This window comes from Ursus americanus, chromosome 3 (assembly GCF_024610735.1).
Source record: "Ursus americanus isolate L20-20 chromosome 3, mUrsAme1.1.p, whole genome shotgun sequence".
NCBI lineage: Eukaryota > Metazoa > Chordata > Mammalia > Carnivora > Ursidae > Ursus > Ursus americanus.
The window spans coordinates 82,513,209-82,527,946 of record NC_142129.1 but is presented as its reverse complement, the minus strand read 5'-3'; the positions used below and the strand labels follow the sequence as shown (position 1 = coordinate 82,527,946).

General features: G+C 38.6%; 1 protein-coding gene across 6 annotated transcripts in view; it reads right to left on the bottom strand.

The window, feature by feature from the left end:
* Positions 1-14,738, bottom strand: part of GSAP (gamma-secretase activating protein) — a 79,263-nt gene that overhangs the window by 41,329 nt on the left and 23,196 nt on the right. For 5 of the 6 annotated variants that reach the window (XM_045793404.2, XM_045793405.2, XM_045793407.2 and 2 more), the window contains 7 exons: positions 13,078-13,147; positions 11,976-12,025; positions 8,867-8,971; positions 8,204-8,263; positions 7,206-7,249; positions 6,056-6,141; positions 1,247-1,324 (listed from right to left, as the gene is read on the bottom strand). In XM_045793404.2, the coding sequence (XP_045649360.1) occupies positions 1,247-1,324; positions 6,056-6,141; positions 7,206-7,249; positions 8,204-8,263; positions 8,867-8,971; positions 11,976-12,025; positions 13,078-13,147 (493 nt within the window). The remainder of the gene's footprint in view (positions 1-1,246; positions 1,325-6,055; positions 6,142-7,205; positions 7,250-8,203; positions 8,264-8,866; positions 8,972-11,975; positions 12,026-13,077; positions 13,148-14,738) is intronic. The other variant, XM_087861152.1, reaches the window with a different exon arrangement.

Genomic DNA, 14,738 nt, shown 5'->3' with positions numbered 1-14,738 from the left:
CCTGCAGAATTAACTCTGGTGTGGCCTGGCATAGTTTTTTTAATTAAAAAATTTTTAAATTAAAAAAAATTTAATTCCACCCATACTATGTACTACACAAGTACTAATTTTAAGAAACTAACCAAGCAAAATAAATGTGCCTTAGCACGGTTCAGGCTAGAACTATTAAACGGTACACTGGCCAACTTTAGAACTGGAAAAGCTTGGGCACTTATTCCTGCAGGCTGACTGCTGACAAATCAGTTTCCTGGGCTGCAGATGTGTGAAACAGAATAAAGGTATCTTAGGTCTAAGACCTGTTGAGATCTGAGATGACAGACGCTTTTAACTAGAACTCTGTGTAACCTTCTAAAAGTTAAATATATTGATGTTTTCCAACTAGTAATAATAAAAAAGCAAACAAACACTTTGGACAAATATGTCCATAAAGATTGGTCTACCTACAGGCCTAGAAAAAAAATATAGGTCAGGAAAACAATATAAAAATATTAGCTAACTCAATACAGTTGACCCTTGAACGACAGGGAGGTTAGGGGTGCCAACCCCTGAGCAGTCAAAAATCCACGTATAAGTTTTTGGGGAGTCAAAAGTTAACTACTAATAGCCTACTGTTGACCAGAAGCCTTTCTGATAACATAAACAGTCAATTAACATATTTTATATCTTATATGTATTGTATACTGTATTCTCATAGTAACGAAAAAATATTATTAAAAAAGATAGAGAAAAATGTTATTAAGAAAAATTATAGGGGCACCTGGGTGGCTCAGACGGTTAAGCGTCTGCCTTTGGCTCAGGTCATGATCCCGGGGTCCTGGGATCAAGCCCTGCGTCGGGCTCCTTGCTCAGCTGGGAACCTACTTCTTCCTCTATCTCTGCCTGCCGCTCCCCCTGCTTGTGCTCTCTCTCTGTTAAATAAAATAAATAAAAATAAAAATAAAAAAAGAGAGAGAGAGAGGGAAATTATAAGGAAGAGAAAATACATTCACAGTACTATATTGTATTTTTCAAAAAAAACCCTGTATGTAAGTGGATCTGCTCAATTCAAATCCATGTGGTTCAAGGGTTAAGTGTATTCATCATTAGTAAATTTCTTCAGGAAACATGTATTATATAGGTATACAGGTTTAGAATGTACTGATAAAATTTATTACAAGGTAGTGAGACTTTAAAATTTATCTAACTTGCTGCTATTTGGAAAAAATGATTATGTAAAAATAAAAAATTAAGAATAAATGACATGTACCTTTATGAAAGTAAAACACTGAATATGTGATTTTTTCCCAAGAGTCAAACTTCGGACTGTAACATACACACAAAGTTCCTAGAAGTAAGAAGGTATTTAGTAGAGCTGAAAAAATCATAGACAAATAAAAAGTCTCCTAAGCCACTTAACCTTACTTCTGTTCCTTTACATGTTCTGCCTCAACTTACCTCATAGATTATTTCCAAATTCTAGAAATGGTTTATTAACAAGCTGCTAAGAAATTTCAGTTCAACAATTACTCAGCACACACATAAGTAATGTCCTGTGGTAAGCTACTGAAGGATAGGAAAATGAATAGGGATATACTTACCGCTGCATATGAAATCATGGGCGTCTCGAGAAGTCTACAAAGGAGATTCTCCTAATATACGTATATTGCCCTGTTCTCTTATTTAGCTTGCGTTCCGAACATTACTAGTAGTTATAGACCCCAATTTACCAAAATGCGTCTCCTCTTTACAGTTTCCAGTCTTCCTTTTTATCTGGAACTGGAAGGCAAACTGGGGCAATAAGAGCAAGTATGGCCCATACCCACCCAGATGTGGGTCACTGAGTGCCTTGGCCGAGTGCAAAGGAGAGAGCTCCTGGCACAAAGTGGTCTTTCCCGATGAGCCCTGACCACCTTCACTTACCCCATCACTCTAGAACACTCTCAGCCTTCACACCCTCTAGAATACGAGGAATATTCCAACGTGGAATATGTACATCATCTCTAGCAGCTGTTGCTAGATATGTAGACTACATATGCTCATCAAAGACCTATCATGGAGGGCCTTATGCCGAAACTGATACGTCTAGTGCTAACATTTATGTGATTACCTGCAACCAGAGATTTCCAGGGTGGAAAGGAACTTGACCAGGGTCTAGAAAGCTGGGTTCTAGTCCCAGAGCTAAAATTAACTAGCTGTGTAAATTCAATCATTACCCTGCTTCAGTGAATAGCAATATTTCCTCTGTTATACTTCACTAGGTCCTTTATCAAAGAACCATGCTGGTTTAAAAAAAAAAGAAGAGCCAATTTTCTCTAAGAAGGCTATTTAAGGACATTAATGAGCATTCTGTTATAATGTTTATCATTTGTGACCATTTTTAATAACATTTAAAACCGTACATATCTTAGAAGGAAAGTAACAAAAAAAGAAAAATTGTACCAGGTAAAAACAGTAACAATTCTGTTAGATGTAAAATTACTGTTATGGTTACTGAGTACACAATAATAACTTTTCTTTAAAATTACAGCAGACTCACTAAGAATCAAAGTAGCACTATACTAAAGCATAAACAAAAATAGTAATTATAATAGTTAAAAACGCTCCATGTACCACTTTGACTACTTTCAAAAAGTAAACATACTACCAGCGAAAAACTACTGGTTTATTCTGTTCTTTTATGTTCTATGATCACAAGGAGAAAGAAATATTTAGCAGACATAGTTAAACTTTAGCCGCTCTGGTAATAACAAAATAAAAAATTTGTCCTTTCAAATTAGCAAAGTTCTTAAAATGGTAATCAATTCTGTCAAGGGAGCAGTAGGAAGAACATTCTCAAATAATACAGGCGGGAACTAGTACAACCTCTCTGAAATATAGCTTTGCAGAGGATTGAATATATTCATACCTGTCGACCCAAATTCTTCTTGTAGGAATCTATCCTGAGGCATGGACGTGAAATGTCAACAATATAAAGAAGATGACTTCCTCCATTCTAGCAAAATCCTCCACACACCATCCTTTAGAGAATGGAGGTCATCACTTTTCTTGTTTTGAAGAAAGTTAAAGTGAGGTGTAGAATAAATGTACCCAATTACATACACCAAGAACCATCTTTAGATCTCATAAGCAAATATTTCCAAATTAGGCTGTGGCTTAACTCCCTTTCCCAAGCCCAAAGGGGGGAAAAATAAAGACACAGCAAGGTGATAAGAGATGTGCACAGACACTACAAAGCCTGTCCCATCGATAGAATTTTCTTTGATAATGGAAATGTTTTATATCTGTGCTGTCCAAATTGGGGACGATGGAGCACTTAAAACATAGCTACAGTGACTGAGGAACTCTTTTTTATTTAACTTTAGTTAACTTAAATAGCCACAGATAGCTAGTGGCTACCATATTTGACAACCCAGCAATGGAGCACTGGTTCTCAACCTTGAGAGTACATTAAAGTCACCTGGGACTCACAGATTCTCAAGCTTCCCATTAGATCAACTTAACCAGAATCTCTAAAGGCAAGACCCAGGCATCAGTATTTTTTTTTCCTTAGGGAGAGAGAAGACTGGGGAAGGAGCAGAGGGACAGAGCAAATTCCAAGCAGGTTCCATGCCCAGGGCAGAGCCTGACATGGGGCTCTATCTCACTACCCTGAGATCACCACCTGAGCTGAAATCAAGAGTCAGATGCTAAACTGACGGAGCCACCCAGGTGCTCCAGTCATCAGTATTTTTTAAATGTGCCTGGGGCAGGGTGCCTAGCTTGTTCACTGATGGAGCGTGTGACTCTTGACTTCAGGGTCATGGGTTCGAGCCCCATGTTAGGTGTAGAGGTTACCTAAACAAGTAAATAAACTTAAAAAATAAATAAATAAAATGTGGCTGGGGCCAATTAATTAAATTCTCTAAGCCCAGTTTCCTCATTTGTAAATAAAGAAAATATAGAACCTACTTCATGTGGTTCTTACATAAGAATTAAATGAGATAATATGTACAAAGCTCTGCTGAAGAGGTTATATCTGGCTATAAAAGTTAGCTGTGATTATTATTATTCCAGAATGATTTTGCTGCTATTTACAAGTTGGGGGAAGTTGCAGTTTGAAAAAACAAAGCATGCTCTTAATGGTGTATCCAGAAAGAGATGTTTAATAAATATTCATCAATGATGAAGATAAAATCTCAAAGTTGGCTCGCCTTTGGGAAACTATTTGGACAATGAAAGCTATTATGGACAAAGTTTTCCAAGGGAATTATCTCATTGTAAAAGGCTCTATAAAATGCTAAAACACAGGACTAATTCTGGGAAGTTGTGAAGGGCAACTCTTGCAATCATATGAACAGGAAAAAGAATGTACACTTTTCACCCCTCACCACCTCCCAGTAGGTGGTGCATAAGAAAGAATGACGGCCACTGACTTCAGCACAGTGGCACAGTTGACTATTAGATGGGACAGGAATAAGAATATTTTCTTCCCTTCACTGCTTTAGGAAGTCTCTGATGTACCCTCCTGCTAGAAACCATTTTTAAAAATCTACATGAGCTCAATCTTAATACAGAAGCAGCCCTCTGCCCACCATCGCCTCTCACGAGCACCCCCCTCATCCAGATTTAACCTCTTGTTCCTTGGAAGGTAGGAGATTTCATTTCTTAGGGCAGAAAAATTCAGGACAAAGATCCTTTCAAGAAGGTAACAAGTAATGCTGAAAGGACAAAGTAGCTCCCAATGACCAATATGGGACAAATGAACATCCAATATTGTGATAGCATCATCACTGACGCAACGTTGCATTTGTTTAAGACCCAGAGTCTGTCAGCATTCATTTCATGAACTGTGTTCTCTGGTCTCCATGCCCGCGGGAAATGAAGCTCACTGGTGTAGAGGGAGCCATACAGGGATTAGACTATTTGCTCCCTTCTCCATTCCTACTTCACCGAAGTAGGTTTTCATTTGTTTAACCATAAGGTGAAAAATCATTTTAAAAAAGCAATTTGGGAAAAACACGAGCTGACAGCTTGGTTAAAAACCAAAAGTTTGCTTCTCTCGCTTGCTGAGTCCTAAATCAGGAAGCATCCCATTTGGAACAGGCTTATTTCTGTTTCAAAGCTGACTGTGAAGAGCAAGGCTCATTTTTGACTTTTCTAGACATTGCTGAGAAAGGAAAGAACAGACCTACCTCTCATGCAGATAAACCTAACATTTGATGTCTCAGATTGCCCGTTTATAAGTTTTAGCTGCTACTGTTCATGAGACCAACAGGGATAGACTAGCTGAACTAGAACATATCTGAAGATACTAGCATCTTCCATTAAACCTCCATTATACACTCTCATAACTTCCTAATCCCTACAATTTATCAAGATTCTATTGAAATACTATGTGTGTACTTATTTAATGTCTAAATTCCAAACAGTAAACTCTGTACTAATAAAAATTAGGTCCATTTTGCTCATCATTGTTATCTCCAATACCTAGCACACAGTAAGTCTCCAGAAACACTGGCTTAGTGAATACCACATTATTTGGCTGTGAAGGAATACAGTTTTACTCCCAGTGCTACTTAACTGAGTTAAGCTACAGTATTTAAAAAGGCTATTAGATTTAGTTATTAGAGTTGACTGTTTAGACAACTACAGTACACTAATAACTTCATGTCAAGCTTTGACTGTCAGCTCAGTAAGTTCTAGAATGGTTCTTAGAGCAGCTAGGTACATAGGTTTAGAATCCTAACATATCAGTAAGCCTGACACAAAAAGCATCCCCGTAATTGGACACGATTTGTTAAAAGATGGAGCAGGTAAACCGGTAGATCAAGTACATACGAATCTATCCCCTCTATTAAAAAATGCAAATAACTATTAGAACAATAACCCTGCTGACTGTGGCTTCTTTCATACAGACCACGAATGTACAAAATTGTAGTGGACAAGATAATTTGGTATGTAAATATCCATCTGATCACTTATGTAAGATTGTGGCTCTATTATATTTTAAGAATCCATATGGCTAAACAAATGACTAAATTTTTCATAGAACTCAAATATAATTGAATAAATTGATAAATACAACCCTGGTATCTACCTGTATGGTTGGTAAAAACGCACAGGGTCAGGTGTTTGGATAAGTTCTCCTGGTCTTGAAGATCATCACATCCGAAGTTTACAAGTCTAAGAACAGAAAGGATAAGAAAATGAATGCATTTAACAATTAGTTCCCTCTTTCACTTAATGCAGTGAGCATTGCAAAATTGACCTTGTCATACACTTGAAACTAATATAACACACTAATATAAACTAATATAGCAAGTTGTATGTCAACTACACTTTCATAAGAAGAATTTTTTAAAATAAAAAATAAAGCTCCCTTTTAAAGGATAGTAACCACTATAACATACCCACAGAAGTAGAGACTTGTCCTTGAGAAATTTAAGTAGATAATGTTTTATTTTTTTGTTTAAAAGTTCTATAAAATAGTAATAAGAAATACATAAATGGCATGGTTCATGTAATAGAGAAAAAAATAAAAACAGAAGTTGAAAGTAATATAACTTTTTTCTAAAGTAGAGAACTGCATATACGGTTTCAAAATAAGCACAACTGAGTGTTCGTATGTGATGAAATAAAGCTACTGAAACAGAACAGTTTAGGATTATCATTACTCTAATTCAAGAAGACTTTCATTTCTTCTGTGCAACTAGTGGGCATGTGTTTATTTTTTCAAAAATGTTCATGTTTTTACTCTGTGTAAAATAGTCTGGGGGAAGAAAAGCTCACCTTTGTAAAGGTGTAAAAAGGAAAACAGACAAATAGTAATGCAACAGACACAGTGGAGCCACAAGTGGATTGACTGCAACATGCTCTTTGAGGGCAACAAGAGAAGGGGTTTGATGTTTGATTCTAAATGTAGCTCTGATTCATCAAATCCTTTTACTGAATCACAGGGAGAAGAGCACTTCCACAGATCAAAATAAACGGAAACATCCTACAGGAATAAATGGCTATGAAAATCAATATGATTGACTTTACATGAAAAACCCCGTGTTCGTGCTTGATAAATTTGTTTATCTTGCCTATAGAGGACAGAAATATCAAAGGCCACACACACACACACACACACACACACACAGAATATCGAATTGTCCTTATATCTGCATACTATAGATTAGGTATAAATACAATCATTCTGCCCACAAGTGTCTATAAAAATTAGCAGTAATCTATGTGTAACTTACTTAAATCCTGAGTCACTTAATGTTATATCCAAGGGTGCTTCAAACTGTCAAAAAATCATGAGAAAACAAACCAAGAAATGACATTAATTTAGCGATGATAGTTCTGAAACTCAGAGCAAGTCTGACAATGCTGTGCTTGCCCATTGATGAAGAGCCCTTTTAACCATCATTATCTTCAGACCTTATCCCCCCAAATCCACAGCACAGGAAGTCCATTGGGAATATTCTAGAGTTTACATACAATCACAAGCTTGGTGTATAGTTAGTTCTTAAAGGGCTAATACTTGACAACCTTGCCTCAGATTTGAATATCATACATGGGTTGTATAATACACCAGTCAGTAGGGGTAGGATATTTTACAAGACACAGATGACCATGCACAGAGGGGAGGACTGGATGTCTTTAGAAGGAGAACGAGTGAGTTTAAAAAAAAAATGGCAGGAGGAGTAAATGAAATTCTTCTGATGGTATGATATCAATGTATTAGACACCAATACTAATCCTAGTGAAGAATAACATTCTCTGCATCACAGGTAAAGATACTTAGGATTCCTCACCACAAGACCAGCATTCCAAATGGCTTTGCCAGGAGTGATGCTAGATTTTTACTAATTAGACTATACACTCTCGTTGATGTTTTACCCTACATTCAAATCCATCAACCTCACAAGTCTTTTTGGGTCAAATGACTTGTAACCACTTAAAGCCATCTACTATAGACCGTACCTATTACCCTCTACAAGTCCTCACTCATACGTTTGTGTCTTTAATGAGAGGTAATCAGTTAGCAGGAATTTCCTGTGTGCTCTTCAAATCACCTGTGTTCACTGTATTTGTTACAGAGTTGAAGCCTTGAAATGACAAGAACTATGTTACTTGTTAATGCAAGTGACTAACACAGCAAGAATGCTACCATGCTGTTTCTGATAACAGCTCTCTTTAAACAGAGGCCATGTGTTATAAAATTTCCCACAGCCCAATTGTTCTCTGGACCTACCATTAAGTTAAACTTCTCATCAGCAGAAAACTGGATGCATTTTAAGACACTCCTTGATTTCTAAAAGAGAAAATAGAATAACCGACAAATTACGAAAAAAGAAAAAATCAACAGAGGCACCTGGCTGGCTCAGGTGGCAGAGCATGCAACTCTTGATCTTGGGATGTGAGTTTGAACCTCATGCTGGGTGTAGAGATTACTTTAAAAAAATAAAATCTTTAAAAAAAGATCAACAGGGGCGCCTGCGTGGCTCGGGTGGTTGAGCAGCCAACTCTTGGTTTCAGTTCAGGTCACGATCTCAGGGTCGTGGGATCAAGCCCTGTGTCAGGCTGTGTGCTCAGTGCAGTCTGCTGGAGATTCCCTCTTACTCTCTCTCCCTCTGCCCCTCCCTTGCTGATGTGCATGCACGCACATGCCCTCTCTTTAAGTAAATAAAATCTTCAAAAAACAATAAAAATAAAAGATCAAGAAAAACATTAGTAAAAAAGAAAGAGAGAAAAGGAAGCGACTAAGAGGCAAACATAATGAAAATCTCTCATATTTTTAATAAACTTTCATTGACTGTCCCCATCAATGAAAATGCAGTGATTAATTAATTCAAATAATGATAATGTCAAAATTCAGTTGTTCCAGTAAAAAGGAGGCCAGAGGACTAGTTTTTACCTTCAGGTCAATGTAGTATAATCTTTGCTCTGACATATCCCATTGAGCCCAAACAAAATCCTCAACTACTCTCTCTCTTGGGAGATGGCCAGAGTCTTTCAGTACCTAAAGAGGCAAAGAGATTTTAGAGATAAGCAACTATTTTAAAGGAGGATATTTCTGGATTTATTTTTTTGCATATTTTATCTTTATAATACATTTAAATATTTCCACAGTTTATTTTTAGCACTTCCCTACCCCCAACACATACACATGGAAAGTCTTTCCAGAAAAGATCTGAGGCATTATTTAATTACGTGCTCTTTTCAAACACTCTATAATGCACTATATTATTCTTGTCCCTAGTTAGCCACTGGGGCTGTTGAAGGCAAGGCCACACCTGCCACAAATCAACACCAGGGACAATAGAAGATTCAAAGCTTCCCATTCTCTACATAACCCACTCAGGTATCTGCAGACAAAAGGGCTTCGCCACCAAAGATAGCAGCTTTGATGTCGAGGAAAAAACTCAGGCCTGGCGGGGAGAGCACTGTCCCCCAGATCTGCCATAAGCCATTCATGTGTCTTTGGTCATGCTTCTTACCTTAATGTCTTCCACAATGAGTATGGTGATGCTGCCCATCCTGACCCAGCTTAGGCACTGCCTCCTGTACGAAGCCCTCCCTCACCCCCTCCCAAGGCAGAGCTCCCCACCTCTGTATTCCTATGGTCCTCTGGCGTACTGCTGTCACAGTTACATTGAACTAATGCTATAAGTTTACCCCAGTGAGTACGCACTCTTCTACAACCCCTTCATATTCTCAACAAGATTCTAAACTTAGGGCAACGCATCCTGTTTCCATTTTTCTGAAATTTGTTAAGTTAGAACAGATTTGGGGACTCTCAGATAAAGGTGTATACTAACAAGAACATGATCATCAGAGTGTGACAACTCAGATTCACATTTCAATTTTGTCCCTCTCGAGAGTTCCCTCACCTCTGTGAGCCTGGCTTGTTGTATTCTCTGTAAACACGGGGACAATTATAACACTGCCTACCGACCACAGGATGTTGTTCTGAGGGCATGGAACCGCACACCGCCTTAAGAAGCTGTCGTCGAAGCCCTTAAGAATAAGAGCAGTGGGGGCGCCTGAGGGGCTCAGTGGGTTACCATCCCACTCATGGTTTCCGCTCAGGTCATGATCTCAGGGACCTGGGATCAACTCCCACACCTCCTCTGCGCTCAGTGGGGAGTCTGCTTGAGGATTTCTCTCCCTCTCCCTCTGCTCCTCCCCCTCATGTGTGTACTCTTTCAAATAAATACATAAATCTTAAAAAAGAAGAAGAAGAAGAAGGGCAGTGATGCCTCAGGGAAGGGCAGGCAAGGATGGCGGCATGCTGCAGCTACACTGTGCTGGCTGCTGACAGGTGCCCCCTGGCCTCACTCACTCTGCTGTGTCTCGCATGGCTCCCAGCCCCTCTTCTAACCAGCCAGTCCTCTGTCTATACGCATTGCTGGTCTTGTTTATTTCACCAACCCTGAATTGTTTATGGGACTCTCTCCTCTAAATTCGCATTGCTGGCTTTGGGATTCTGCCTTCATTCTTCCTCTTTGGCCTCTTTTCTGACCCCAGTCCATGCCCGCCATCTGTGCCCTGCCACCATGTCACTGGTGGCCCAGAGCTCCAGCCACACACTTCCTAGTCATTTTCCAGCCAGGCCTCTTGATTTGAGGCTTTCAATCAGAGATACATAATTAATAAATGCCATTTTCCATTTCAGTGTTGTTCCCTTAACTTAAAAATTAAAATCTTCAGAGAAGGATTATTTTGATGCAGACTATTTAAATATTGAAGGAAGTAATTTTTAATATCAATAATATATTATGATCTTACACAAATTGTCAAGAAAAAAAACAACCTAATAGAAAAATTGACAAGGATATAACTAAGTAATTTCCAGAAAAGCAAACTCACACAGCCAGTGATATTAACAGAAATACCAACTAAAATAATAATGTTATCAACTTAACATTCATCAAATCGGAAAATTTTTTTAAGAAGGCAAATGCACCTATGACAGGTATGGATAGAGGGAAGGGGTACTCTTCCACATTGCTTTACAACTGTGAATTGTTACAAGGTTTTTTGGAAAGCAAGCTAGCAAAATCTGTTGAAATATATTAAATGCATATACCCATCAACCCAATTATCCATCCCTGAGGCTTTAGCCCAAAGAAATATGTGTAACAAATATGTAAAGCTATAAAAAAAAAAACATTTGAGATGATTTGTAACACAAACAGATGAACAAAAAAAAAGTGACAATTAAGTGAGTGTCCACCCATGGGAGAATGACTGAAATTGTATACATCCATACCAGGGACTATTATGTACTTCTAAAAAGAATGAATTGACCTGGTTGACTTGTAGGTAATGCCACAAAGTTGAATGAGGAAGGAGTGAATAATCAACCTCTGGGTGTGTCAGGGGTGGGAATGGGAAATACATAGGTTCAGAGAAGTGCACGAAAGGAGACATAATAGGGTTACAGACAAAAGTCAGAGGTGAAAAGGCAAGGGAGAAGTGGAATACAAGCAAGAAAAAAAAGAAAGAAAGAAAGAAAAGAAAATTGAACTATATAAACCCCAGCATATATGTTATGATCCCATTTATTTTATGTATGTCTAAAAATTAGGGAAAAATTTCTATCCCTATTTAAAAACCTATAGGGATAGCCCTGATATAGTAAGTAAAAAGCAAAACCAAAAATGGCCAATTAATATACATATTATGATTCTATTTTGGTAAAAACCACTGAATCCGTGCACGTGCACCCGATCTTGTGTACGTGTGTATAAGCAAGGTAAAGGTGTGGAAAGGGTCCCACAAGGCTGTCATGAGTTATCTCAGGAGACTGAGATTGAAGAGTGAGGTCAAGATAAAGGAGATAATTAAACTCTTTCATATGTCTCATATTATTTCACAAGTTACAACAGCAAGCCTATAATTTGAAAGACATCAAATAAAGAAAGTGGTCTGTTTCTATAACATTACTCTATCCTTAACAGTCTCGAAATGTCACTCTGTGGGGAAAAAACTCTGAAGCAAAAGAAATTTCAAGTATTTACCACTCTATTTCCATCTTCTTGGATGACGCGGATATGAAACTTTTCAATATCTTTAAAAGAGAAAACAATAGACAGTTTAACCTTTATGAAAAGCATAAGCACTTTTTTACACCTAACAGTGGTGAACCTTTATTTATAAAAGCTATGAAGATTAATTAACTGGCTGGAAAAATAGTACTATTACACATAGCAGTTTCACGATATACGTGCAAAGCAAAACCCACCTTTCTCCAGACTCCCTCCACAGTCCACTGCTAATCCAGCCTTCAATATCAACAATACATGAAGCATTTAGCCCTCCTACTCCCCTGGGTTCCCTCAAATGTTGGCCTTCCCTGCACCATCAGTCTTATTTAGAGTTAACAGGGGTTCATTTGCCAGAGATTATCTCCAAGCACTTCTTATATGGTCCCATTCTCTCATAAGCAATCTAGATTCGGCCATAATTAACCTTCTGCCCATTCTAGATACAAAAATGTGAGACAGATAATGGGTCATGAGCATAGACACCGAACACAAACCTAAACCTCTCAGGCCCGTCCTTCCCATAAATCAGCTGTTCCATTTTGTAACATGAAAGACCCCTTACGAGATAAGATCTGCCAGTGGACTTTATCCTTTGTCTGCCACCCTTCCCACCCAAAAGTGTAAACTTCATTAAAGAATGTCCCATTCTTATTTGCCTCTACCTGAATTTGACCAAGTATGTGTCTTCAAATTCTACCATCAATTTCTTCTGGCTTCTAATGCCTTCCCCTTCCTTGATCTGAGGTGACAGACATCTTAAAGAAGGATGAACTAAAGAAGGCAAAAATGACCTCCACAATTGTCCTACACTCTACCGTGTGACAAAAGTGGAAATCTATGTATGTGGGAGGCCATCATTCCCAGGATGGGGAAACAGAGCAGGACCTAAGGGAAGAAGTCAGGGCAGAAGGAAAAGCCCTTCCATAGGAGTGCTAGGTCTTAAATGGACATTAAAGGTCAGTTGGACATTTAGTACTGGATGAATGATCATTTGCAAGATTTAGTCAAGTCCCATACTTCACTAAGAGATGAGCCCTTCATGAAGTTCATATATACCACCTAAAGATACACTCACATTTTTCTTCTGAAATCAGTAACAGATGGTTCTCTGGAAGAGGGCGACTTTCCACATGGGGGTAGAGAAACTGTAAAAAAGGAAATTAATCAAAATCATAAGCAACTACCTTGCTTACACAACTATTTCAAAAGTGTCTGATTGCTGTACTACTACATATCACGGAAGGTACTGGGAACCAGAGACTAGTTCAGGCAAATCACACACACACATATTACAGACAAAAGCAAAGAGGAAAAAGAAACACTTTCAGGATCTCAGTTTCCCAGGGGGAAGTTGATGGCAGGTCCAACATAACTCATTTCAGCAGCCAGGCTGAAGTATACGCTATTTCTAGAGATGGTGCTTTTCTATTTTGGAATATGTGATTCTGAAGCCAATCAGAAACAATATAAACAACAGCTGTACAGAAAGTTCTTCTCCACATGCACAAAAAAAGTGATCAATACATCTGTTGAGCAACTAAGCCTCGTATTTAATTTGACAACCAAGTAAACATATGCTCTACTACAACTTCCAAAGTCCCACATCCAAGAGACAAAGCACAACGTATCGCGGGACTTTCCAAGAAAGAACAGTGAGTCACAGTGTGGCATGCGGTGGAGGATTTACAAGCCTCAAATAATAGAATGACTGCCACTGGGAAGAAAAGGCTCGATCCACCCCACTCCTCCCTGTCTGTGCTCTCCCAGCTGTGCCAGCCCCCAGGACAAAGCGGCCAGCCAGAAACACAGGCCTGACGCTATGAGCCATGATAATGAGGGAAAAGGGGTCATGGGATGACTCCAGTGACTTAATTCTTTCATCATCAAAAGGGTAACTATAAATCAACAGTTTCGTTTCGTAACATGAAAGACAGCTTACTAGATAGGATCCACCAGTGAATTTTGGTTTTCCCCCCCAAGCTTCAAAGCATAATGAAAGAACATACCCCTTTTATGTCCCTACTTTATAGTCGGCAGCCTCTCTGAAGACTAGGAAAAATTTTGACAAAATATATTACCTGGTGTCCTAACTTTTCGTGCTGACAAAATGGAAATAGAACTGGTAAATTTTTCAAGTTGTCTGTGTCAAGTTTCCTTTTTAGAATTGAAAAACAAAACATTAACTATACACCATTTCTTCACAGCAAGAACCCCAAAATTATAGAATAGATAGCAATGCAGAATTCAGCTATGAAAATAATGTAGAACTTATTATGTCCTGATTTGTGAAACTGAGCACATTGAACAGGAAACAGTGTGTACGGGGGTCGAGGAGAAGCAAAGCTAAGTGAAACCGTATGGATAATGGAAGAGCAAACACTCAGTGCCTCTGAATAAGGAGATGCTCCTGCAGAAGATGATTTGGCCTCCCCTGGGACTACACAGGGGCCAAGGCATGCTTGCGTAGGACTGTGACCTGGAGCAAGGTGCTGACGAGTTCTAAGCCTTTGCCTGGACTTTGTGTGGCAATCAGTAAGAACATGATTTTAAAAATTACATTTAGGTGGTGGTGGTTTTCATTTCTACAATGAGGCAGCCCTAGAGCAGAGCCTGGAAGTAAGACTATAGAGAGAGAGGCTTCAGACACAGCTCTACAAAAGCAAAAAATAAAAATAAGAATAAAAATGCAAGGTTGTGTTTTGTTTTGATTCTGCAGCGTCAGTAGAAATCTATATA